Genomic DNA, 27,248 nt, shown 5'->3' with positions numbered 1-27,248 from the left:
CGCAGCTGGATGTGCGTTAGATAAACAGGTTGGAATTCATTGAGTCGCCATATATCTTATCCAAGGGAGACCTGGGTCAGAAACAAGATAACATTGGCTATTATTGTAATTGCAAGTGAGCAAGAAAAATCAATAGTTCTTTAAAGTGCCAAAATCCTTACTTGTTATTGTCCACATTTGCTCCTGCTAGGCGCCAAACCATTTGACTGTCCACACTGCAACAAGAAGTTTCGCACATCGGGCCACAGAAAGAGCCACATAGCGTCTCACTTTAAGGATGCGCAGATGAGAAAGCAGCGCTTTCCACGAAAGCCAAGCCGGTGCCGACTGCCAAAGCAAGACATGGGCCTCCCAGAGATACCTTTGCAAGAGCCCATACTCATCACCGAGTCTGGTATGACCCGCAATATTATTTCGACACTTTGACATACAAGTAATTGTTTACTGGTCATGTTTTATTAATAGAGCTAATAGCGGACCCTGATACGAAAATCACGTCAAGTCAACGTTCGTTTACACAAGCGGAAATGTTGTCGCGTAGACATTTTGAGTGGTGCGGCGTTAACTGTGAATTTGAAGTTGACATCGTTCAGAGTTCTCTCCTTTTGAATTTTTAACAGGAGTTTCAATGGTCTGGTGAGCAGCAGCAGCATAATGCATTTGGCAACATTACCTGTCCCATAGAGAGCAGTGGGAGATGGTGAATGGAGGCTGCTTTGAAGTGTCTGTCTCAATCTGACTCGTCAACTCTTATCCCCATTTTGCAGGGCTGATCCAGCAAGTTACCCGCAGCAGTCACATGTACAGCCAGTACCTGCCTGATGGAATGTTGTCAGATGGATCAGGATTAGATAGGCCTTATCGCTGTGGCTACTGCAACAAAGCGTTCAAGAAATCAAGCCACTTAAAGCAGCATATCAGGTAAATATTGCTTCTGGAGCTCCACGTCCTGTGGATGAATCGGTGCACTGTGTGCATTAAATTTGCTGTCAATTAAAACAATAGCATATTTGTAAATGTTACCATCTCCACAATCCGTTTCAAAGAGTATAATTTAGAAAAAAAAGTTTGTTTAGTTTCATTTCTGAATAAATGTAACATAATACACGTCTACACCTACACGATAATATTTTGTAAGTATAGAAGTCGAATAGAATAACACTTCAAGGGAAAAGATATAAAAGTGCATTAAAGTAACTATTATAGTGGGCACTTGAAGTTAATTGCTATAGTTATTAAGTGGAGCTCATAGCAAGTATAAAATCTATACATGCATTAAATACTAATTGCAGCAAGTCAGAATGATTCTGTAACTGGTCAGAGCATTTTACGGTTAGATATGATTGTGTGAAAATAGGGTTATAAGATATATAACCTTCTGAAAGTGAAATTTGAAGACATTGAATTCAAATCGTTGATGCCCTTAAAATTTGCCATACCAACTGCAGCGTTGCAAATGCACAACATTACAGGAATGAGCATGAAATTTATTTTTCAAACAAACACGAGGCAAAATTTTAGTTTCTAATTAGGAATGCCATGATAGTTGATTATCATGGTTACTGCCATCCATTAAAGCCCTCATAAAGTTTAATTCCTTATAAGATAATTGTTCAGCTTTATAATTGTAATGGGCTACAATAACTGGATTTGAAATAAGCATGTCTGCCCTGCTTGAAAAATAATAAATTCGGTCAATGTTTTTACAAAGTATCAACGTAGTATAAATGTTGCCTCTGGTATACACACAATGAATATTACATGATATCAAGGCTCCTCTGTCTATGTACAGCCCCTTGATAAATCCACTGCTGGATGAGGGCCTTCCCTTGTCCTGCTGTTTGTGGCTGTTGCGCCATACTGCAACATGCTGGTCAGTGCGGTTTGATAAAGATGGGGAGCCATGTACGTTGCACTAAAGTGCGGTACAGCTGTGGATTTGGCTGCACTACCATCTGCTGATCATGCAGGCCTGCAGCAGGCGACAGCACCTGTCTTACGTATGGCGGTCGGCCATCCAACACTATGCTCCAGGCTCAAACCTGCTTGGCTTCCGAGATCTCGTATTAATCGGGGTGCATTCCGAGCGCTTTGATCAAAGGCCAGAGCAGTGTTTTGTCATTTCTTGTGACCTTGTTGTCTACAGATCTCACACGGGGGAAAAACCTTACCGCTGTGGGCAGTGCAGCCGCTCCTTTGTGTCATCGGGTGTACTGAAGGCCCACATTCGCACGCACGTGGGCCTCAAGGCCTACAAATGCGTCATGTGCGATGGCACCTTCACCACCAATGGCAGCCTCAAGCGCCACATGTCCACACACAGCGAGACAAGGCCGTTTATGTGCCCTTACTGCCAGAAAACCTTCAAGACGTCTGTCAACTGCAAAAAACACATGAAGACGCACAGGTCAGAACACCGTTTGAGAATATGTTAAAGATTTTCGACAACCAGTCATTGCAGATAATGTATAAACCCACTTGTATTTCATTTTATAATTCTTTATGCATTTTTGATAAGCTACATCGTATATTATAATTCAGATTTCACAACTTTTAAAAGTTTAATCAACAATATCCTATTGGAGTGTGGAAAAGTATGCCACGTGCTCTGTAGAGGGGCTTTCTAGAGTTCCCTCTCATCGGGGCCCTTCCACCAGCAGTGACCCGAGCCATCCATTGAGGGGGTTGCACGTGTACCATTAATTATCATAGTATCATAGTGTACGATAATTACTCTTGTATAAATTCATTGTGCATCGTGATAATATCCTCTCATTTCTGCATTTGGAATGGCATTTTGGCCCTACGAAACCATCAGGAAGTGATTATCCGGTCAGGTTGCGCTTGAGCAAATGTGTGCAGCCTGCCAAAATATTTCCAATAGGTAAAATCCATAAATCCATCGCTTCCCTAGGTATGAGCTGGCTCAGCAGTTGCAGCAGCAGAGCACGCTGCCGACCGAGCACATGGAGGACATGGCAAGCCACCAGGGGGACAGCTTGCAGCAACCGTCCGCCATCAGTACCCAGCAGCAAGGCATGCTTGTGCTCACACCGGAGCAGTCGACGGTCAGCAGCGAGCAGCAGGCCATGCTGGGATTGGGTCAGCAGCAGCCTTCTGACCAGCAAGCACTGCTCGGGTTGGCTCCGCAACAGTCTGCTCAGCAGCAAACGTTGATCGGATTGGAACAAACACAACAGCTGACCGAGCAGCAGCTCGTGCAAGGGACATGTAAGTCGCGTGAAGAACGGTGACTGCTATGCACATATAATTTACTTCTCTGCCAAATGAATAGCGTGTATTGTGACATCTGCAGTAAATACTGTGAAGTTTATCGTGAGCGTGTTGGTGTTGTGTCCCTTTTCTACCAGCTTTGTCTCAGGAAGAATTTGTAACATCACAACATGGGCTGCAGGCAAATATGGATCAGTTTGAGCAACAGACTCTCAGCCAGCAGACTTACGAACAGCAAGCGCTTACTCAGGGTAAGTGAAAGTCTCCAAGGCATAACTTCTGGCATGAGAAGCAGACTTGCTTTGTTGCACAGTGCTGAAGTAAAATATATTTTTAAAGTAAGAGTTCAACCCTACGGTAATTTTCCCCATGGAATGACAAATTGTTTTCCATCAAAAAACATCTGCTGTTGAAAACCGTTAATGAACACTGAAATAGTAATACATTTGCAGTCCATGATGCTTAATAATTGACAGTGGGAGACTTGCTACCTGTAATTAAAACAAGTGTAGGTAGTGCCAATCTAGCCACAAGAGCTTTGAGAAAACAAGTATTTTTAGTCTGTAGGTTTAATGGGCATGTTAAGTGTCTGCAAATGTCAGCAATGAGCATGTTAAATGGCATCTCATTAGAATATTTTTTAATAGCAAGATAGAGGCATGTGAGGGTACTATAAATAATGAAATGTATATCACGTCATGTGTTGCAGAAGCAGAGCAAATAGAGCATTCAAAATAGGTTTTTAACCTCATCCTCCCGTGGCTGTATCGCAGGATTTACAATCACGGAGAGCTTTGGCCAGCAGGGCCAGTTCACAGCTGTGCAGCAACTGCAAGCTTCCAGCACTCTCGAGAGCCAGCCTTTAACGACGACCTATCACTCGCAAGAGATGCTGACGGTACGTGCACACTTACAATGCTATCCAAGTCATTTGCAAATTCCACCACCGCTCCCCTGAGACTTGATTTCGGATTAAAAGAAAATTGTACGCAAAATGGCGTATTAATTAAGTGTAATTCTGCCACGAATATGACTGTCTGGAATTAGACGTTACGTTGAGTCCAAGCTTTGGGTGGTCTGCATTTATTTATTTCCATTTAATTACCATTCAGAATAGATTTTTTATGTTGTACTTGTAACATGAGTGGAGCAGTGGTTAGCACATTCTGCTATGAACCCGGGCACCTGAGTTTGATTCCAAGCCATAGCTAACGTCATTGGCAGTGAATATCTGAACAGGTCTTTTGAGGCCAATCTCCCCCCACTCCCCCCCACTGTTTCACCAATGCACACTGACCAACTTGATGAAGTATGGTCAAACAAACCCCATGATTGACATGGCTTGTGGAAGCCTTCATACAGCAGTGGATTGACAAATCGATGAAATCGTGATATGCCAGATTTTATTTTAGGTGGTCAGGTGGCGCAGAGGTCGTAGTACTGTGCTGGCACAGCTGAGATGCTGGGTTCAAAACCAGGTTCTCAAATACAGTGAGCTGATGGTCTCCAATAGCTGCACAAAAAATGGCATCACATTAAATTTGGTTCTAAACTTAATTTGGCAAAAATTCAAGCTACGGGAATAAAAATATTGGCTTGACTATTGTGTGACAAACATTACTCCCATATACAGAGCAGGCGAAACATGCATGCCTTCTGCTGTGTAGACCAGAGGTCATTTGAAAGGATGTCTGCGATGTCCAATTCCGTCAACTGTTCTCTAACTCGAAAGGTTGCAATGCTTCGTGAAAGTTTTGCATGACTTGACGCCGATGGATGTCATCTCATGACAAGGTGCTGATAGCACAGTTGGGATATAATTGGGGGATACATATATATATATATAAAACTTTTTAAAATGCTGGAGGTTTTTTTTGGGTGGTTGGGGGGGTTAATGCACCTAATATTGCGCAAGAAATAAAAGCTAAACTGTTTTGTTGTTGCAGTCCCTGCAGGAGGCTTCCCAGCATGAAGTGCAGCTGTCTGCAGAGCAATCTGAATATCAGTCCGACGGAGAGGAATCCACACGCCGCTCCTACCGGTGACTAGTCTTGACTTTATTCTTTTCGAAAAGCGTTATTGATGTAAGTAAACTACTGCGTAAAAAAAAATTAAATGATCTTTTTGAGCGTTCTTTTTTGTTCTCTGATATTACGTGAACAAATATAAAATGGAATTTAATGTAAAAAGTGTTTTTTTTAAAGGTGTTTAATTTCTACTAATTGCCTTCCGTGTGCCCGTGAGGACATCCATTTTTGAAACGGAGTGATGAAATCAGCTCGTGTGCACGATGTGCTAAGTGGATCGTTGCATAGCAAGACTTTGAGATGGCGACGTCTTTTGGAGGCCTTCCTCCAGCAGGGGATTAATCAAGGCTGATGATTATTGCCTACACCTTTGTAATTTGTTATGAAGGAATGTGTTTATTGATCAGAGGCTATGTTTGGTCCAGATGTGGATATTGCAATAAAGGCTTCAAGAAGTCGAGCCATTTGAAGCAACATGTGCGATCCCACACAGGAGAGAAACCCTTCAAGTGTGCGCAATGTGGAAGGGGCTTTGTGTCCTCTGGGGTGCTAAAGGCGCACATGCGTACACACACAGGTAAGCGTCGCACTGCAATTCAGGATATTCCGAAGATTGGCTAAACAGTGCAACCTATATTTTCATTGGGGAGCGGAGAAATAATGAAACTGGTTCAGCAGCTGCACAAAACAGGGACGCACTGGGGTGTAATTGTGTATCTCGGGCGTGCTACACCAGCTGTCTGGTTCAGCGCGCGTCTCTGAATGTGCGTGCACTTTCTGGAGGCTATGCGTCACGCTGAGCACTGTGATCTCCTTTAAAACATTTCAAAGCACCAAACTTGCTAATTTCATATTCGAGATGCGTCAGCTTTTTTTGATTAATTATTGATATTGTATTTTTTCAATTCGGTTAATTGTCATTTCAGAAATGCTTACATGCAAGTGTTCCTTAAGTGCAGGTTTTTTTTTTGCTACGTATTATTTGTTAGAAAATTCAATTATATGCACTAAATCAATCTTGCAGCCAAAACAAAAAAAACCATAATATTTCTGCCTCTTGTATTTTTGCTTGTGAAGATAACACATTTTATTAAATAAGAAATATGTTCAAAATATGACATGTTTGAAAATTCTAAGACGAAAATTTATTCTGCTGATGCCACCTAGGGGTTTCAGTCTGTGGACTGTGTGGCCTAAAAAAGGAGGCCTTTTAAAATGCCGGTCAGCTTAGGTACGTCATGCGTTTTGCTGCCTGTCCTCTGATGCAAATCACAAGTACACTGTTGTAATTTTCCTTGTGCGGTTACATGTTAGAGGCATGACTGTTTGAATCTGTCAGCAGCATAACTGCACATATCTCAGATATGCAGGCTCTCTCGAGCCTGTGCTCTCCATAAAGGGTTATTTAAGCCAGACCCCCTCGCAGTGTGTAATTGTGCTGATTAGATTTGCTTGTAACTATAAACCCCAGATCTCAGATTACTCTCTCTAAGTGTAACACTAATTAACTCTAACTAATGCAGTACTTACCACCATGTACTTTGTGGAAATTACCTATGAGGCACACAGAGCATATAGGGGATTCACAAGTGGTGAAACTGCAGATTTGTATGGAAAGAACACATTAAAAGCACCAGCAGGTGACCAGTTTCAATAGCTTCTATGCAACATCCAATTATGCTTTTGAAATTAAACGGTTATTCCTGATAGGAAAGTAAAAAATTTACTTCTCATTACATAAATTGGGTGAATAAACTTTATTTTGGTGTTATAATTAATTGATAAAACACTTGTCAAATGCAGTTTTAAGTAAAAAAAATGTAGGTTCATTTATTAAATACATTGACTTTAGGGCTTGCCTGATGAACATGCATAACTGGTATAAATTTGGCTTTTCATTTATTTGGATAATGCTATCCACGGACAAATAAAAAGAATGCTTAATACGTAACAAAGATTGCGAAGCACATTTCTGACATTTACATTCGTATTAAACTCGAATCGTTGGAAAAGTCTTGAAGCCATTTATACATACAAAGCTCGCAGCCAAAACGACATTCAATAAAGTGGCGAATAAATATTTTAGCGAAGGTGTTTTTTTTTGTTGGCAGGGGAGAAGGCGTACAAGTGTGACCTGTGCGACGCCACATTTACCACAAATGGCAGCCTAACACGGCACATGGTGATGCACACCAGCATGCATCCCTTTAAGTGTCCGTTCTGCGAGGAGAGTTTCCGCACTTCCCTCCACTGCAGGAAGCACATGCGCACTCACCAGGAGCACGGTGATGCCGACGCAGGTTCGTCACGATATTACCTCAACGCTTCCCCTACCTTTTTGTTGTTGCTGCTCGTTAAAGTCTTCCCCTATGCGCTGGAAATATTTTTTCAAGGACTCGATGCACAACCTCGCCTGTGATGCATTAGTTGGATGCACTTTGCCGAGTGCATTTGTTTAGACTTGCATGGAAAGTTTAATTCATGGCATTTTCAACCGCTGTGCTTCGAGATGCTTCGGTGCGCCGGTGTACCCTTTAAAAAGCAAAAGTAATATATTGCCGTGCCAGAAGATTGGTCATTCTAAATGAAACAATTGCTATCCTAATGACTTATATGCCTACATCAGTTGTAAAGTGTTTTTGTGTGCATGACTAAAGATTATGTTGTAATGATAAATTATGTAGATTGCGAGTCAATGCAGAGGTGACCACTCGAAATTTATATCTTAATTAAGGAAAGGCATAAATTTTTAAAACGGCCATATTTGTTTTTTTCTTAAATCGTGGCGCTGTTGTCTCGGGCGTCGTCCGTGCTCAGATGACCGGTGTTAATTTTGTTCACGTAATTAGTGACGGTAAATGTCCATCAATTAAGTGTGTGTGTTTTTATCTTCGTCAATGACGATTAAGAATAAGTGAAAATCATCAAGTGTGACGATTACTACGACTATCCACCAAAACTTCCTTTTTAAGCATGACTGACGAGACAAATTGAACTCATCCGAATGAAGACACGGGCTAAGATCATTAATATTTTTAGATGCTGCAATACCCGTCATGTGGTATTTGACTAAAATCATTTATAAAGAGATTTACAGATTCCACTGATTGGCTGACCTGATAATATAAAGGTGTGGGGGGGATTACATTGTACACCAACATTTGATAGCGTGTTTGATTAAATCTTTGCCTGCTTGAGTCAGCCAAATTAAGATAACTACTGTGTGCAATTTGAGACCATATTAAACCCTGGATGTGCGCCGATGACTAGACTGACGATGACGAGACTACGACTGCAAATGAAACGAACGACGCTGACTGAATTTCCACTGCAGACGACGAAGGCGAGGAGGGGGAGGCGGACCGCATGGCGGCGGCGCGGCGCTCGCGGCCTGGCATCCTCACGCTGTCCCAGGAAGAGACGGCCGTGCTGGCCCAGTCGGGCCCCGCGGAGGCCGCCTCCGTCTCCGAGAAGTTGCTAGTGCAGTCGGCGGCCGAGCGCGACCGCGTCAGCGAGATGAAGGACCGCCAGGAGGAGCTGGACGACGAGCCGCGACACCCCAACAAGTGCAGCTTTTGCCCCAAGAGCTTCAAGAAGCCCAGTGACCTCGTCAGGTAACACTCGCCACCATCGGACCCCATTCCTGTTCCTGCTACTTCCCTTCCATCGTGGTGCTAGCAGATAGAGCGAATGTGCTGGCACCCATCGGCGGTGATTTATTGGGTTTTCTTTGCGTCTCGTTTTAACTGGTTCCAATATGAAAATACAAAAAGTATAATCCATTAAGTTTCAGCTTATTTCAATAAAAATGGATCATCATCTTCAGCCGATGGGCCAACATTTCATAATTGATTGAAGGCCTTATCAGAGGCGTGTGATGCAAGGTTTCTTCCTCTTAGTAATGTTAATGTTCATACGTATTCGCAGTTATTTTAATCACAGATGTGAGACATGCGTTTTCGAAAGGTCTATATTTTATGTACGTTTTGTGCTATCAGGCAAATAGTTTATGTGAACCTGTGATGATACTATAAGTAATACCTTGAATTGTGTTTTCTTGGCACAGGCATCTGAGAATACACACGGGTGAGAAGCCATACAAATGTGACGAATGTGGAAAATCTTTCACTGTGAAGTCAACGTTGGACTGTCATGTGAAAACCCACACAGGTAGGAATTGTAAGCAATATAACAGCACTGCATGTCATTATCTGTATTCCTATCGTGGTTATAAGTGTTCCTGTGATGACAGATGTTCCTTCTTAATTAATAATATATTAAAAGTTAATTGAGATGTACCTATTAAGTGTTTAAATTTTATATGTAATAACAGCAGAAATGTAGGGCTAAAGGCGTATTTTTATTTTTAAACTGTGCGGTTGCTTTCTCATTATGTCACTGTTTCATGTAACTCAACTAGAAAATGATATGCTGCAACTTGAATGATCATTCAAATTATGCCAGTCAAACAGAAAAATAAACACGTTTACATTGTGTGAGAATAAAAAATGATTGGTTGTTTTAGTGTAAATGTTTTCATTCGGAAAAATCCTAAATGAATTGTAAATTGGCTGCGTAGGAAGATGGCTCTTATTAGGCAAGTATTCAGTTAGGGGGTATATAAAGATTTACTTTTTTTCATAACTTAGCAATTAAGCATCATACATATACATCAGAGAGACAGATATTTTACTTTAATGCTTTGCATGCAATTATATGTCTCTTTGACAAAGTGTGCTTTTCTTTTCTTATTAATTTCCACTTCAGTAATTGAGAAAACTTGTCTTGCTTGTAGTAGGGTACACATTGGAGCAGAAATTACCTTTGATCTAGAATAAATTAAAACAAGATTAATGATGGAATTAAAACCAAATCAGCCATGGGATTTGTATAGTGGGATCCTAAAACGTGTTAATCGTGGAAACAGTCAGTTAATCGCAGAAATGGTCACAAATGAAAAAGTGATTGCCTCAAAACAAATAAAGCAGTTCAGGCAAAGAAGTTAACAGTTATATGCGTCATGTTGTCTGATGTGCAGCAAGGTATATGGCTAATAAAAAAAATGTAATGTTTCTAGTTTCATTTGCTAGATCGCACTGGTATTTAAAATGCGCAAAGATGGAATAAAATTGTCGTTAGTGTTTTTTTCCCTTTTCTCTTTTCTGTGTCTGCTGTCATTTTACATATTGCTTCAAATCTAAAATGGCAGATTTCAAACCCATTGGAATTCAAGTTGGACATGAATACAGATATACCTGTACAGCGTTAAGTGCTCCCTTAGGAGAGAGTAAGCAGACACTGGATGGCTTTCTGTCCAGGCGTTGATAAAAGTTGACAGTGTTCTGCAAATCACTTGAAAAAGCATGCTACGATTTTTCCTTAACTGCCACTAGAGTGCTTTTATACAAGATGAAACACATTTAGTTCGCCCTGCTCAGAGGTAGTGTAATGCAGAAATTCCTTATTTCTTGGTAAATTATTTGAATGCGTTTCAGAAATATCAGCTTTGGGTAAGCCTTTGCGACCAATGTATATGGCAGTAAAGCTTGTTTGCTTTCGTCTTTCTTCACTCCAGGCCAGAAGCACTTCAAATGCCACATTTGCAATTCCCCGTTCTCCACCAAGGGCAGCCTTAAGGTGCACATGCGGCTTCACACTGGGGCCAAGCCCTTCAAGTGCCCGCACTGTGAGCAGCGATTCCGCACCTCGGGCCATCGCAAGAGCCACATCCAGTCTCACTTCAAGCCCTCGGGGGTGGTTATCGGCATCAGGTGAACATACGGTCTCTCCCTTCATGAATGTTGAAAATTACAAATCACCGTGACATATATATTCATTCCCAAATGTAAGATTTGGACAGCAAATTAAGTGCATTGGCCATTTAGGAATATTGACAGTTTCTTAGTAATACAGCTGTAATAATTATTCGCTTAGATCCCAGTGGAGACAATTTGATCTTCTGTGCTTGCAGCGGTGGTGGGAAACAGAGGCCACGCAAAGGACCTTCTCAGCGACAGAATTCTGAGAGCCTTCAGCCCGTCAGCATGCTCTCCCCACCCGGGGATCACAGCGTCTTTATTACTAATGGCGGTGTGCTCACAGCGCAGTTTGAGCCCAGTGTGCTGCAGTCGAGCGGTATCGTTGGCCAAGCCCTTCTTCCAGCCTCAATCTCTGGTAAGTCAAAGCTGCTTTTATTTCGAGAAGGCAGTTTTTAATGTAAGTTATACAAGTGTAAAGCTGTATTTTATTTTGCGGAGCCCTTTAAACGCGTAAGAAAGTTAACGTGTGGAATTTCATCTTTTTTTTTTATTTTACCTGGTAAGGCCTGCTGAGCTATACAGCACTTTTACTGAAGCGAACTGGCCACACAATTGATAGCTCAACGAAGCGGCTCAATTTGCTCTGGGTGATTTGTGGGTTGTTGTGATGAGAGGACGTTGATGCATTTGTTGTATGAATGGTGAGTTGGTCAGATTGCTTAAATGCTTTGGCTTTACAGGAGGAGACTTCACGGTGTCGCTGTCAGACTCTGGACTGGCCACACTGCAGTCTCTCGAGGGGATACAGCTCCAGCTCAGCGCTGCAAATCTGGTGGCACAGAATGTGCAGATTTCAGGCTTGGACCCAAACACCATCAATAACATCACATTGCAGGTAATTAAAAATAACACCGTACAATAGTAAATTGTCTGCTCGCATGTTTATTAACAACAAATGCTTTATTCTGGTACATTTCCATATTGTATTAGTCGGTAATTTATTTTTGTTTTGATGGGGTTTTTTGTGTGCGTGTGTGTATAAATAAATACATTTAATTGTATTTGCTTATGTGTGTACCTTTATTATTCCCTTGGGTAATCTGCATCATCAGATTGATCCCAGCCTACTTCAGCACACCCTGCAACAGAACAGCTTGCTTCAGCAACATCTTTCAAGTGACCCAGCAGCCACGCTGGTGCAGCAATCCGGCGGCCTTCAGCAAGCAGACGGCACTATGGCCCCGGGTATCACACTGCAGCAGGCGGCAGACGCGGCGGCAGGCGGTGGGGGCGGGGTGTCCGTGTCGTCGGCGGGCTTGACCCAGAGCATCCTGCTGCACCACAGCGACGGCTCCCTCGTACCCAACATGGTGCTTCAGCCGGCTTCGTCCACCAGCGGCATGATGCTCCAGCCGGTGGACGGAGCGGTGTCTGCCGCAAGCGTGGTGCTGCAGCCCATGTGCTCGGTGTCCAATTCGGGAGCGGTCACCCTGGGGTCGCTGTGCCAACAGGCCTCTGTGCTGACCACTGCCAGCCATGGAGGTGGGTAATCGGCTTTGCAGATTTGATTTTAGATTTTTTTTTTCATTTCGGCTCCGCTGACAATGCAGCAGCAGTATCGACGATGCCTCGCGATTGGATGAATTGTCACGATTCTCGTTTGCGATTCGATTCAAGAATCGTGAGATTTTTTTTTTTTCACGTTTTGTTTGTTCCCAATTGAATCCTGCGTGTGACGTCAGCATCACGTCATGAGAAATAAAATACATTTGGAACTCATGCAGGAGTGTGACCTCCGCCCCAATGCTGGGGAAGCATCCACAAGAATATATATATATCACAGAACAGCTTCTGAGATCACATAAAGAAGGCAGTAGATTCCCTACACACCCTGCTGAAGAGCACTTCGTCGCATGACAGTCAAACTGATGTTTTTAATTTTCAGAGCCGGAATATCGGAAAATTAAGTGCGAAACCACATTTTATATGATGGGTTATTTTGTGCAGTCATTGGTGAACGGTCTAAGGCCACCAATTCACTGCACTTCAGAAGCCAGTTTATATTGGGTGACTCCCTGGAATCGAACCCAGGACCTCAGGGGTGTCAGCTGAGCACTCTTACCAAGCCACCTCTATTAACCATTTTATTTTTACAGATACATATATCACCTGCATTGGTTGCAGGAGTCACACCAACAAATTACTTACAAAATATACAAATCAAACTAATCGTTCCTTACCCGAATGAATAGACTTTAATTGATGCATCGATTTGTCATTACATCTCGACAAAGCCTCTTGGTATTTATACATAATTATTTAATTTTTTTTATACAAGGGCTTAACATTTGTTTTCTTGCATACCTTGTATTTTTGTTTAAAAAAAAATGTCCTCATGCAGGTTCCCAAGAGCTATCTCAGGTCATCTCTTCCCAGCCTTTAATGACTTCCAGCTCCGGTCAACATGAGATTACATTAACCTTGGCCAACCAGACGCTCTCATCCACTTCAACACCTCAGTCCATTACTCTTACTATATCAGGTGAGTGAGTTCACATGAATTTTGCTTAGTTGTAATTTTACTCTTAAAAGTCAGGTCACAAGTACACCAAGTCTCATAATAATGGTACAGAACTACGTGTTCAAAGTGACTACTGGTCTGAAATTTATGGAGCTAATAAATAACGAGCACACTTTTCCAGCGAAATAATTTATCAAATTATTAAATTCCAGGACAAGAGCTGCTGCAGCAACAGAATAATGCCGATGGAAGCCATGCTGACACAGGTTCGACTTATTTCTGTTCAAACATTTACACTTAAATATCGTCAATTTGCTGTGTACGGTGATGTGAAAGTATAAATACTGTGTGCAGAAATTGTATTTTCGAATAAATTATATTTTTTCCCATGACTGTATTTAAAATACATATATATATGCCGCAAAATGTATTTGTAATGTTTGTGTCTACTACCTGAATGAAATAATAATGGAGTTACATAAACAAGGACTTTTAAGGCACACAAATGACATCATTGGAGTATTATAGACTATGCTGAAGCATACAAATAAAACATTGATGAGTAGTGCATTTGTAAACACCATGAATTCTATATATAGAAGTATTAATATCTGCCTTCCTGGAGACAACATATACGAAACGGTACGTAAAAACGCGTTGCGTGTATTCACCGCTTGCACCGATGACGGTTGTGGTTTGACCATGAACCGTTTGTTGCATTTAATTATTTCATATTCTCCCATACAGGCCTAACAACTAGCGAGCCAAGCCTGTCACAGGGCAGCTTGACGTTACCCATGAGCGCGATGTCCGGGGCCGAGGTCAGCGGCGAGACCGTGACCCTCACCATCGCCGAGGCCCAGACAATGGTCCCCCATGGCATGGAATCTGTCACGCTTAACATCACATCTCAGGTGGGAGCTGGGTGGAGGGAACGCGCGGCCTCGTAGCTACCCCACCGGAACATAAATTATTATACATCCGATGGTTCGGACTTGGTCAGATATTTCACCGCTGCATCTGCAAACAGTCTCCTAGCGATTGAGAGTTTCGTTTCGAGTGAGAACGGCTGTCACTTTGTGGACACGTCGGCCCATCTTTTATGCGTAAACTCCTGCAGCAAATTGCGCAACTTGGGTTGTCGGTCGATGTTCGAAGTCTCCCGCGACCCTCAAAGGAATGACACCACCCTCCGTGGTTGTCCCCCCCCACCTCGAGACGTGGATCAAACAAATCAGTCTGTTCTCCTGTAACGCCACGTAGTTTTCATAACGGAGTGGATATAACGCGATGAATGTATCGGGGAACACATTTTTTTAATAACGCAGATACGAATTGGATATAACGTGATTGAGTGAATGGAACTACGTCGCACAAGTAGGAATAAGCAGTTGTACGGCTGCCTTGGCGTAGCGTCATCGTCGCACAAGATGGGATGCTGCTGGATGCTTCTAGATGCTTCTAGATGCTACCCACGCGCCTCAGTCTTTGTTCAGCCTGCATACGCATCTCACGTGTTATCGCGGACTGTGCTTTACCCCCTATATTATTTATTATAATGTAATTTTTACATAACACGGTTTTCTTCAGGAACCCAACTACCACCACGTTGTAGCGGGACAGACTGTACTCGACCAGTTGATGCGAATGCTGTCGCAAGAGGTCACACGTTTAGTGCCTTGGCTGACTCTGCGTGATGAATGAATATAACAACTATCCGGCATCAGCCTTTGCTCGCTTTTTATTGGCGTTGGCGTCGCACTCCGCACGAGGCGAATTACTCGGTTTGCTGATGTATGCATGTTGAGCTTTTTTTGCGCACTATGTAGCCACAATTGTGCTAATCGGAGCTTACGATGATGATGATGATGATGGAGTTGATATATTTTAGCATTTTTAGTGCAGAATGTTTTTTCAAGCAATATACTGCTTTATGTTGACCCTGGCGCCATTGTTGTTGGATTTTAAGATCTGCCATCATATTTGGATTCATCGCCATTGAAAATCTTCAAAAGTAAACCATCATGGGCCTCAGTAAAAAAAAAGACGCTCAGATGTCTGCCTCTAATTTTGAGCAGGGTTTTTAAGAGCAAAAATATTTTTTTTGGATATTTCCAGTGAAAACCACAAACTACATTTTTGCCAAATGTCACATTTCTCGTGCATTTATTACATCAATAGAATTGACATCAGTCGATCACAATTGTCTATAAACATTAGGTAACAAGTTGTTAAAGGACTGTGCTCGTTTTAAAATGCAAAAACAAGGTTGTGCCATAGTAGTAGGTTTTTACCCTTTAAAACTAGTACAAAACTGACACCTTTATTCAAGGCATCATGTTTGCAATAACCACAACACAAGTAGTCAAAAAAGCAAACAAAAAGAAGCAACTCTGATAATGATAATAATATGCACTGTCCTTAAAGTTGATTGGTCCACACCCGAGACGGCTTTCTTTAGAGCCTAGTCCCCATTGGTGTTGGACCAGATGACACCAAAAGGCGTACAACTCAAACACAGTGCAATATCAGAGTATTGAGAGCTCGGGGTAAAAGAGATCTAATAGTGTAAATGCTTACCCCGAGCTCTCAATACTCTGATATTGCACTGTGTTTGAGTTGTACGCCTTTTGGTGTCATCTGGTCCAACACCAATGGGGACTAGGCTCTAAAGAAAGCCGTCTCGGGTGTGGACCAATCAACTTTAAGGACATTGCATATTATTATCATTATCAGAGTTGCTTCTTTTTGTTTGCTTTTTTGACTACTTGTGTTGTGGTTATTGCAAACATGATGCCTTGAATAAAGGTGTCAGTTTTGTACTAGTTTTAAAGGGTAAAAACCTACTACTATATTTTGCCACTGGTAAAAGAGATCTAATAGTGTAAGGTTGTGCCATGTTTACCTGTTTATCACCAGCTACTTAGTTGCCCGGGAAAACCACAAACACTCTCTTTTTTATGGTGGTGGGGATTTTGACTTAATATGTAAACAAATTAAATATAAGAAAACATCTCACCAAGAAGTTACTTCTCCAGCCATAGTAATTTCATTTTCGCACTTTTCTACAACCAGTCATGAGATATTTTAATTCCTCCTGCCAGTCCACACAACAGTGCCCAAAAGGGTTAATTGTCCAGGAGAGGTGTTCATAATGCTCATGCTGTCCTCTACTGCAGAGAATACTAATTTGGTAGTCACCCTTGACTGCCTTTATAAAGGTGCAAAGGACTAAACCCTTACCCCTGACCCTCTCCTCCTCCCCTCCCTCACTCTCTTGGCTGCACTCCGATTGGACGTGTCTGGAGTTCTCTGAAATCGTCTCCCGAGTATTCCAGCCCTGACACTGGGCTCCTGTTAAATTCACGTTTCTTCGTTGAATCTCAGCCTCGTCTATTTTTTTTTTTTGAGTACCGTGACTCCAGAAACCTTCTTCTATTACTCCACACGCTCGCTGTGCCCATTTATTGATGCTAACAATGCTGCATCTATCAAATTGTGTCCCGACCTCGTACACATGCTTGCACACCCCTGGCACGTCTCGTTTCTTTATTTCACTGGAAACTTTATTGACTTTATCCTTTTGCATGCCATCCTGTCTGCTGGAACAATTTAAGCAATTCAACTTGTATATACCACTCAACTTGTTTTCTTCTACTGAGACTTGCTTTTTGACCTTTGTTTAAGTATGACTTTATAAAGCCGATTTATGTTTCTGTGCAACTTCTACTCCATAGCCCCCCAAATATCTCTTATGCATTTATAATTCAAAAGTGTATATTTTATATCATGTATGCATTGTGAGGAATCCTTATACGTTAGCCTTTATTCCACATGAACCAGCAAGTATGTAGATATCTTGCTGTGAATAATAATTTGTATTGCACGAATGCTTTTCCTATGATTCACTTGTTCCATTTTGGTCAAAAACGAATACTGGCTCTGGAAATACTTTGGCCTGTCTCGATACGATAATGGCAGCAGAGTCTAATGTCTTCTGTGCATGTACAGGAGCAACCGTTTCCGTCAGTCTTGGGTGAGCCAAACCTCCCGGGCCAGGAGGCTGGAACGAGCCAGCAGATGATTCTAGTGAGCCACACAAGTGGGACCACAGACGGAGATGTTACCACCTTCCAGGTGACTTTTATTTATCTCTACAATTGTCTCATCCGCATTACTTTAATTTGACAAAATGGTACGATCTTGCAAACTAAATTCGTACCGCTGATTGAATTCTATGATTTATTTCGTGAAGCATTCAATGTGACGCTGAGTACGTCAGCTTTTGTTCGCTTCCTAGTTAACCAGCTGATCGATTAGTATAAAGTGTTAGATTATCGATGTGTGTATCAAATTGCGCGTGTATCAGAATCTGTCATTAAAATGATGTATGTTGAACTTCTTTCGCAGCGCCGTACATAGCTCAATCTGTATGTTTAAAGGCACCAAGCGCTTTTTGTGCACAGAATCTCCGAGCCTTCGCGTTGATTGCATTCAAGTATGTGATGGCCTCGATGTTTCCAATCTCCACAGATGGGCGAGGGCTGCATGAGCCTGACGGACGAGAGCCCAATCGAGGAGGAGGAGGAGGAAGACGAAGAGGAGCCACCCATCGTATGCCCTGAGTGCCACCAGCCCTGCACCTCGCCAATGCTCTTGCGTCAGCACCTGCGGTTGGTGCATGGGGAGGACCGCTTGCACACTTGTCCTTTGTGCAGCAAAAGCTTCAAGAGGGCCACCCACCTCAAGGTACAGGGCCGGGATGTGGGTAGTGCCATAGCTACCATGAGTTCCACTTGTGTTTTGAAGCACGGCACAAGCAGATGCTTGGACTATTTAAAATACTAAACATTTGTTTTATTTTACCAGGTAAGGCTCCACTGAGGTATATAGCTATTTTTCAGAAGCAACCTGGCCACAAATGATAACAAAGTGACTTATGTGCAAATTTATCGCAGCCAAATAATTATCTAAACGGATGTGTTTAAATGGAGGTAAAAACCGGAGGACTCAAAGAAAAATCCACGCGACCACGAAAAGAACATGCAAACTCTAAATATACAGGCGTCAGGGTCGGGATTGAACCCACAACCTCCTGTATACCAGGCGAGGTTGTGGATTAGAGCCCAGTAACAAATGTCAAGCAGGATATTGCATGAGCAGCTATCCGATGTGTTTTCAGATCGTTCAGCATGATGTCTTGACGTTTTTCTTCACGCACTCAGAGCTTTTTTGAGAAACTCCGAAACACGTGAGGATCAATATTGGGCATCATTCCGAATAACTCGCGGTACAACTTGAAAACGCATCCCAGGGATATTACACTCCAGTCACGTGTCCTGGCAGTGTGGCGCGTGTAAACACTTCCTTGTTGTTGTCCCCCTCGGCAGGAGCACATGCAGACACACGAGCCGGGATCCTCTGCCTCTCGGCAGAAGCCACGCCTCTACAAGTGTGACCACTGCGATAAGTCATTCGCCAAACCCAGCCAGCTGCAAAGGCACAACCGTATTCACACAGGTGGGTTGCAAACGTACGTTAAAAAAACACGATGCTTACACTTGACAGCTTAGCTCGTCGCCATGAGCGCAATAGCTCTGTCCGTCTGCCTGTTTCGCTGTTTAAAATTGAGGTGAACCATAACGCTCCAGAAGATGATGCAATATTCGACGTGGCGTTTCCCTCGTAACGGCCGAGGAGGAGTTCACCACCTCCCCTCCTGATGACATCATTTTGTTTCGACATCATCTCGTAATATCACACGTCATGCGCGAATTAAATACTTCCGAGGACAAACGCACGTTGGAAAGCATTGCCGAAGCGATGCATGTGCATGACCTTGTTTAAAATGTGTTGGAAGTATGAACTTTTCTTTTTTACATGCGTCACAGGTGAACGACCGTACATTTGCCAGGTGTGCGATAAGGCTTTCAATCAGACAAATGCTCTTCAAATCCACATGAAGAAGCACACTGGAGAAAAGCCCTACAAATGCCAGTACTGCGACATGGCTTTCTCTCAGAAGGGTAACATGAAGATCCACATAAAGAGGGCACACGAGATTTCACGTGAGTACTTAATGAAAACTCCATTGCTATTAGGGTTTTCAATCCAGTTTGATTTGGCTTCAAATAACACTTTTTTGCAATGGGATTTAGCATATTTAGCTATTTAGTTTAATCTATCTCAATTGCCCTCACAAAAACTCACTGAAAATGTTTTAGCGTTGATAACTTTTATGATGAGTTTTCTTAACATGCGGCCCATAAACCATTGGGCAACAGTCGGGCCTAGAAGTCAATATAATACGAGTGTCCTGTGTTTGTATTTCCGTGTGTTTCTCACTTATTCACGTGTGGCATTGAGCAGCAGGTCTGACTTGATTCTAGTAATGTCAGTCAGAGAGTTGAGCGCATAGCTGTTTTTTTTACAAGCACCCAGTACCCATTCAAGTAAAATAAAATAAAACTGGAAGGGTAACTGATTAATGGTACAGTGCCAGAAATGTGCGGGTGGTCGCACACACAAGTTGCATTTTTAGCCAATGTTACCGCTTAAAAAAAAAGTTTAAAATTGGCCTTAAAAAACTGTAACACGAGTATGAAATGTATACATTTATCTGCCTGAAGTACACTGCCTCTGTTGTTTCATTGAAATGTAATATTCTTATGAGGTTAAGTGAGTTTCATTGTTGACCGAGGTCGTTTTTTTTTGGGCCTCCCGTTTATTTTAAGTGGCGTGTTACAATTTCGAGGGAGAATAAACCGTGTATGTTCAGTGATGATAAAGTCTACCCCCAGATTGTATCGGCTCAGTCCAATGCAGGGCAAAGTGGAAGCTTTAAAGGGTGGGGGTGCGGGGGCTCCAGGTTTCCTAACTGCCTTGTAACAATTTCAAATGCTTTGATGCTCAGGTGAAATTATATATAAACATGTCTTTCATGCTAATCATTGATGTTATCGAGGTTTGCCTGCCAATTGTAAGCCAGGCAGTGTGGATGTTTATTTGAAATATATATTTCCCTTATTTAAAAAAATATAGTTTACATTTGATTAGATGCTCTGTTGCTTTGCACACATGTTGAAAAGCTGTTGTGAACATTTGGCAGTTATGAACACTGACCTAATTGAAAATGTAATTGCTATTATAGTTTTGATTATTGTTTGTAATCACTTTTATCGTCAATGATATGAACCTCGTTCATAACATGAACAGTGTTGCAGTAATTCCCATTTTATATATGAATTAGAAATTGTATATAATCTACTTCAGGGGCTTCAAATATTCTCAAGAAAGCTGAGAAGACTAACTGACGATGACTTATGAAGGACTCTTACCTTTTTGAACTAACATTTGCCTCCACTCTATTTTAATAACAGTATTCAATTTCCTGCACAAATCATGAACATCGGCTGCCTTTTATTAAGGGGGTCGCTTTTATCACAAAGGCTTAAAATTGGTTTTGGATGTTATTGTTATTCACCGCTGACTCTCGTACCCGTTCACTCTGCCGACTGCAGAAGGTTCGCTCGACAGGACAGGGAGTAGTGAACACGAGAGCGCAGAGGGACAAGAGCAAGACAACGACGACGTGGGAAACATGGACCTGTCTTCTGTGGTCAACGACATTTTCTAGCGGCTGAGGTGTAAAGCTTCCGCGCTAACGAAGGCCGTTGTCTACGTCACGAGGCGTGCGGCTAAGATGTGTTTCTTCTTGCTAAAAATGAGCACGTGTTAATAGTGTCGTGTGAACAACACGACGCCCATTTAATATTGTCACGCACGGTGTTAGATGATCAACACTACCAGAAGAGAGCCTTATCAGCATATAAAAACACATCGATTAATGCAAATGGGCATCCTCTAAACAAAATGAGCGTGCCATTGCCATCGTTCGTTAATAAGCTTTTTCTACCGTTGTGTTTGTAAATAATTTTGAAATGACAAAATAGAGAAACAATTTACGGTTATTTATTGTGAATTTAACTGCTGTTTAATTTTGGTACGAAAGTTCCTTCTATGTGTTATTCTCATTATGCACAATGCTCAAAGTATGCATAGGCCACATCTAAAAAGAAGTGACAGCCTTCTGCTTAATTGTGTTGTCGGTGACGTTACAGTGTTTGCAAGGGCAATTGTGTCCCTTTAATAGCCATTATAGCGCCTATTTAAAGAGATTTTGTGGAAGTGGGATGTGAGCATATATTTAGATTTTTTTTTATATACTATATATTTATGAAACCATTGATGGATAATGTAAATTATTTCTCAAGACTGCTTTTCTGTTCATTCCAAAGAATATTTTTGTAAATAAATTTTTTTCATACAGATGAACACATTTTGCTTTGCAAAAGCAACATAGTTGTTTTAGGTTTATTTTAGGTTTTTTATTTCATGTCTTCACATTGACACTAAAGAAACAATTATATCTTGTGTCTTGAGTTTCTTTGTACCTGCGATAACACTCAGTGTTTTCTGTGGATCTCCAGCGTTCTTACGAAGCAAGTTGACCTGTTTAAAAACTCGTGCAACAAAAATTGTTAGAACTATTTGTGACATGGGAACACAGTGGCGATACAACAGCGACCCGTAAATTGTAACTCATGTCGTACTTAAATGTAGCATTATGTATTATCTGAATTATTGCAGTTGCACTAATTTTTTAAATATTAATAATAAAATAACGTGGTGGTTTTGCAAGAGGCATTTAACCTTCATTTCCCTTGTCCTACAGTTGATGGATGGGCCAGTAGAAATTAGGGCGCCAAACGTTTGAGACACAATTCTCAGGAGAAACTGATGGTAGCATGAGTAAGAAGAGTGCTTTTATTTATCACGTTTTATTTCCTTGCAAACAAATGTAGAGGTTTTTTTATTGTTATTTTTCCCTGGCCGATTGCTTTGCTAATACCTTGGCAGCAAATAAAAAGCCGTCTTGCTCGATAGCAAAAACAACCGTGAGCCAATAAACACACAGTCTTCTTTCTTTCCCTCCCTGGTATCATTTCAAGCAGACTTCCTTTATATTTTGACAATTATACCAAAGCATGGCACTAAGCGATTTATTCGAGCAGCAATGCCATTGCTCATCAAACAGATAGAATTTTCCTTTTTCCTCATTGGGGTATAAAAAGGTGGCAGGAGTGTATTTTGAGAAATGGAGTTTCTAACATTTGGTGCCCTTTGTTAATTTATGCTTGCACACACAAGTAAAGTGATGTCTGCTGGTATATTTACTATGTGCAAAAAAATATAATATATTTTCTCTTACTGTAAATAGTATAAAAATTTGAACAAATGAACGTTGCTAGCCCTTACCTTGTGTCTGACAAGGTGTTAGTATAATAATAGCTGTCAATGGGAATGAGGTATGTTTATGGAGCATATTCAATTAAGTGTCTTTTTACATAATTTTTTTGCTACTACTTGTACATCTTCTGATGTACGTCGAGGAAAAGGAAATAGAGAAAGCACATTTTGGATCTGTGTACGTGTCTGTCCAAATTGAGGACAGCCATAATAAATGATGCCTTGAAAAACTATTGTCTTTTATGCACACTTAATCAGTAACAGGTTTGTAAGGCAACCACCCCTGTATAGAGTTTGACATCATAGCTGCCTATACTTGTGTTTTTGTTGTTTTCGCATTAAATCCAACATGCAAACAGCTACCCCTGGGAGTTGCTCGCGGTGTGAATGGCAGTATGTGCCTTCAATGCAACTTGTGTTCCAGTGCAGTAAATTCCACGTTGCACACTGCGTATAATTTTTGCCGCATGCCTCTTTAGGGACGAACTATTGCACTATAATTTATTGTTTTGTTTCAGTTTTCTTTAAAAAAAATGTTAGCGATAGCAATTTTTATTTTTGGGATTAACTACCTCAGATTATTTGTGATGCATGTGCCATGTCGTTTGCTGTGCTTCTGTAAATTCATGAATGATGGTTATGTGGATGAAAAGTTCAACATCGTATAAATATTGTGACCACCTTGCCCATGATTAAAATTACAGGACAAATGCAAGTGCTTTGTGAGAATATATTTTTTATATTGTTTCAGTGCTAAAGTTTGGTGTCCAATTTGTGTCAGTTTATTTTCCTTAAAATCAAATTTTAGGGCATTTATTTTGATAAGCTTAAAAATATGTATGGTACAGTAATTACAATCGGTTTTCCTTACAATATCATATACTTGTTAAAAAATGCGTTTTGATCATGGATCCGTTGTGAAAGCATTACGCGTTGGTCTTAGAAACTGTGCAGTGGAAGATAACGGTATAATTGTGATGGGATGTTCTCTTCATCGTACATTTACAGTCCATACCATTTACCCACATCTATTGTAATTGTATGGTCAACTATCCATATTTTTTCGTATAATCCGTGTTCCAAAATACAGTGCAAGTGTTACAGCTTGTGAAATTAACGGCATATGGATCCTTGTAGTCACGAAAAACTTCAAATCTCGAATGAAATTAACGGCAGTTGCTGATAATCCCATCTCTTAATCCTCGGTGGCTGTCTCGGCCCACGATCATGCGAGTACCGTCAAGGGGTTTTGTGAGTGCCCTTTTACCGTGGAGGAAACTCAAGCGTTCCCAATGTTATGTCAGGAAGGTTTTTCTTTTGTGATGCACCTACTTCAATCATTGTTTAAGAAGCATTGCTGGGCCTCTCGACACTTCTGACCTTTTCAACACCAGCCCTTGCTAAACCTGGGAGCGTTAATTCGGCCCCATTTTACATTCTGTATGTGCATGCACCACAGTTTGAGTAAGCACGTCATTTGTGTATTTTATATATTAAACCTTACGTGTACTAGGGGAGTGCAAACAAATGGGGTTTCAAAGCTTGTCCTAATTATTAGATCGATAGATTAGAACATCCTTTGCGCAATCATTAAAATGAGAAAAAAACAGCGTTTGAACTTTTTTCTTTCTTATTTTTTTTTATGTTGACACCTTGAATCTTAAATTGTCAGGCTTTTTTTCCGACGGGTCAGGTATCGTAGAATCAACTATACAGAATTCTTGAGCACAATCGTCTTACGTTCGCTCGAGTGTAACAAAGATTTGTTGGTTCAATATTGTAAGCGCGCGCGCGCACGTGGGCACTTGAGCAAAGTTTGCACGAGGAGTCAAATGACCCAGGGGAAACATCGCGAGAGAGAGAAGAAAAAAAAAGAGAAGTCTTTAGACATGTTAAATATTGCACGCGTGTTAAATTTGCAATGCACTCAGTGGACGGGGAATACACCAGCCGTAACACGGCACTGACAGTGCAGTTCTCCAGGCGTGAGTCTCAGATTGCTCCAAGGTTGAACGTATTTGACGGTTGAACGCGGCCCGTTTACTCGGGCGCTGAGAGACTGCGGGGTCTCCGGGGATGAGCACACCAAGCGAAGCATTTGACAGTCGTAGAACCACACTCCAAATAAAGCGACCTCTGTTCACTTTGTCGCAGCCGAAATGAACCCGCAGCATTGTCTCTTTCGTTTCTGGGTCTGTGACGGCTTCAAGCTTAACCCCTCTGCACAGTTAATCTTGCCGTGCTGCCGAGATAGTGACGTCTTTTCCTGTTATATATTGATAAATGATGTACTGGTTTTCATGTTTTGAATTTTTATGGAATAATATACTCCAACCTCTCACGTTTCAGCACCTTAAACCTTATCAGACAGTGCTGGCGGAGGGAAAATGTCCACACACACACACACGCAAATATAACAATTCGTATGTATTAATAACAACTTATTTTAAGCAACGTGTCTAATTAACAAACGAAGCAACAACAACAACAACACCACCACACCGTGGAAAGATAGCGGCCGAGGTGGGTCGCAGCATCGCATATTCGCAATTGGTCGCTCTCCTCCACCCGTTGCCAACACGATGCATCGCGTGCGCATTTCGGCGTCAAGCGGTGAGCACCGCCGATTGCGGAGTCGTGCAGCCAGCCAGCCAGCCAGCCCAGCCAGTGCGTACGCGCGCAGGTAATAAACATGTCCAGCTCAGGTCCGCGCTGCCGCGGCCGCTCGACGCGTGTCCTGCTGTGGGAGGATGAAAATGATGGATACAGGCTCGAGGGGAGGAAAGCGCAAGGGCTTGATGTAGCTTGGTCCCCGCTGAGAGGCTGCGATAATGATGGATCCAGATGTATGCGGACGGAACGCCTCGCCGTAGCGCTGCCTCAGCCGCTCGCTGCGAGAGCTGTCTGACCTCATTCGTTAGCCCATGGGGCTGGCAGAATACATACGGCAATCAGCCATTGTTAGCGCGAAAAAAAGATACGACTGCTTGCATACATTTCCATCTAATTTGAAATGACAAGAAAGAGATTCGTTGTTTTGGGCCCGGCATTACATTTGGAAAAGGGCTATATTCCGCGATCCATTCCAGGCACCTTGGAAATGGCGCAAAGTTGTGATTTATCAATAAAAATCAAAGATAATCTTGTAATATTCTTTTCTAATCTGATTTTCCATATTAATACCTGAGGTGTTAAGTTCAGAGGCAGCACGTTTCGTGTGAGACTGCGAACAAAGTCCCCATGTTACTTCTGCCAGGTCCAGATTTTACTTCAAGCAGGTCCAGATGGGTTAAACTATTTTATTAAATTAACTTTTATGAAAGGTTTTTTTTTTCTTGGCACTGGTCTTTATAGAATAACTTCAAAGAAGGTTAGATGTTGGAATTTTCTTAAAGGCTTAACATGAATATAATTTAATGCAATTTTGGATCGTTGTACCTAATGGCGCTTGGGCTAGAATATATTAAAATATTTATATTTGTATTGTCTTACTTTGTAATCTGTTGTCAAAGTTGTACTTCAACAATAATAAATTAACGAGGCAAGTTTGCATCTTATCATTTATTCAGAAGGCAATATACATTGCATGCTCAGCTTATTGAATTTTGTGGATATTTCATGGTGGCATCATCTACCAACCACATGAGACACCACCCAACAGCCTGGAAACCTGGCAACAGATCTTGTCACAGATGGGAAACAAGTGAGTTTCTTGTGCTCACAAAAGCCTCAGCCCTGGCGGTACATATGGTGTCCCTCCCCGGCACATCATAAACATGATTTAATCTGGTGCAGTTGAAACATAAATCTTGGCGTAATAGTGCGGCAGCGTTCGTGGCGCCAGATGTGATATGGGAGCATTTTTCAATCATCGACGGTGCCGGCAAAAGCACGGCACGAAGCGTAGGCATTATGATCTGACTAAAGGTGAAGATGGAGCCGTGTACCAGATGTTTTTTGTTTTAATTTAACTGCATCTGAGCCTTAAAAAGTGCACTGTATTCGTCTACACGTGTAACTGTGTTCTGCACGTCGCTATAAACACGAAACATGAGCGGGCGGTGAGAATGAGATGCTAAAAAAAAAACATTGCCGACCTGATGTTGAGCTTGTTTTGTAAGGCCTGTCTGCACTGTTTATGGAATATATTAAGCACCGGGCCTTCTTAAACGAAATTGATATTGTATTGAAGAGTACCGTAGGAAGTTAAAAGTTTGTGCACGCTTTTAAATATGCTTTGTTAAAATGTTTTGACCGCCGCTCATGTGCGCGCACACAGTAATTCTTTATAGGTTTAAAATGGGTTGTCAATTGTGCTCGGACCAAATCAAAGAAATGTCAGCATTTTCCTCTGCTCAAATTCCCCAAACCGCGATGATCTGGCGTACGTTTCGAGTG

At 41.8% G+C, this 27,248-nt stretch overlaps 1 protein-coding gene across 7 annotated transcripts in view; it reads left to right on the top strand.

Moving 5' to 3' along the window:
- ZNF236 (zinc finger protein 236) overlaps positions 1-25,301 on the top strand; it is a 49,778-nt gene extending 24,477 nt beyond the window's left edge. For 3 of the 7 annotated variants that reach the window (XM_061548613.1, XM_061548615.1, XM_061548617.1), the window contains exons 11-33: positions 191-394; positions 768-921; positions 2,147-2,407; positions 2,915-3,231; positions 3,372-3,485; positions 4,008-4,132; positions 5,181-5,275; positions 5,687-5,838; positions 7,373-7,561; positions 8,596-8,875; positions 9,328-9,431; positions 10,837-11,032; positions 11,233-11,435; positions 11,761-11,915; positions 12,133-12,562; positions 13,422-13,562; positions 13,754-13,807; positions 14,289-14,455; positions 17,553-17,678; positions 18,075-18,290; positions 18,932-19,061; positions 19,433-19,609; positions 21,062-25,301. In XM_061548613.1, the coding sequence (XP_061404597.1) occupies positions 191-394; positions 768-921; positions 2,147-2,407; positions 2,915-3,231; positions 3,372-3,485; positions 4,008-4,132; positions 5,181-5,275; positions 5,687-5,838; positions 7,373-7,561; positions 8,596-8,875; positions 9,328-9,431; positions 10,837-11,032; positions 11,233-11,435; positions 11,761-11,915; positions 12,133-12,562; positions 13,422-13,562; positions 13,754-13,807; positions 14,289-14,455; positions 17,553-17,678; positions 18,075-18,290; positions 18,932-19,061; positions 19,433-19,609; positions 21,062-21,177 (4,106 nt within the window). In that variant the 3' untranslated portion in view covers positions 21,178-25,301. Of the gene's footprint in view, positions 1-190; positions 395-767; positions 922-2,146; positions 2,408-2,914; positions 3,232-3,371; positions 3,486-4,007; positions 4,133-5,180; positions 5,276-5,686; positions 5,839-7,372; positions 7,562-8,595; positions 8,876-9,327; positions 9,432-10,836; positions 11,033-11,232; positions 11,436-11,760; positions 11,916-12,132; positions 12,563-13,421; positions 13,563-13,753; positions 13,808-14,288; positions 14,456-17,552; positions 17,679-18,074; positions 18,291-18,931; positions 19,075-19,432; positions 19,610-21,061 lie in introns of those variants that run through there. The other 4 variants (XM_061548612.1, XM_061548616.1, XM_061548614.1 and 1 more) reach the window with 2 other exon arrangements.
- The last annotated feature ends 1,947 nt before the right edge of the window (positions 25,302-27,248 follow it).

The sequence above is a fragment of the Lethenteron reissneri genome, chromosome 9 (genome assembly GCF_015708825.2).
Source record: "Lethenteron reissneri isolate LAM-NWPU_2019-01 chromosome 9, ASM1570882v1, whole genome shotgun sequence".
Lineage (NCBI taxonomy): Eukaryota > Metazoa > Chordata > Hyperoartia > Petromyzontiformes > Petromyzontidae > Lethenteron > Lethenteron reissneri.
The sequence above is the reverse complement of the archived record's forward strand: the minus strand, read 5'-3'. Positions and strand labels throughout refer to the sequence as shown.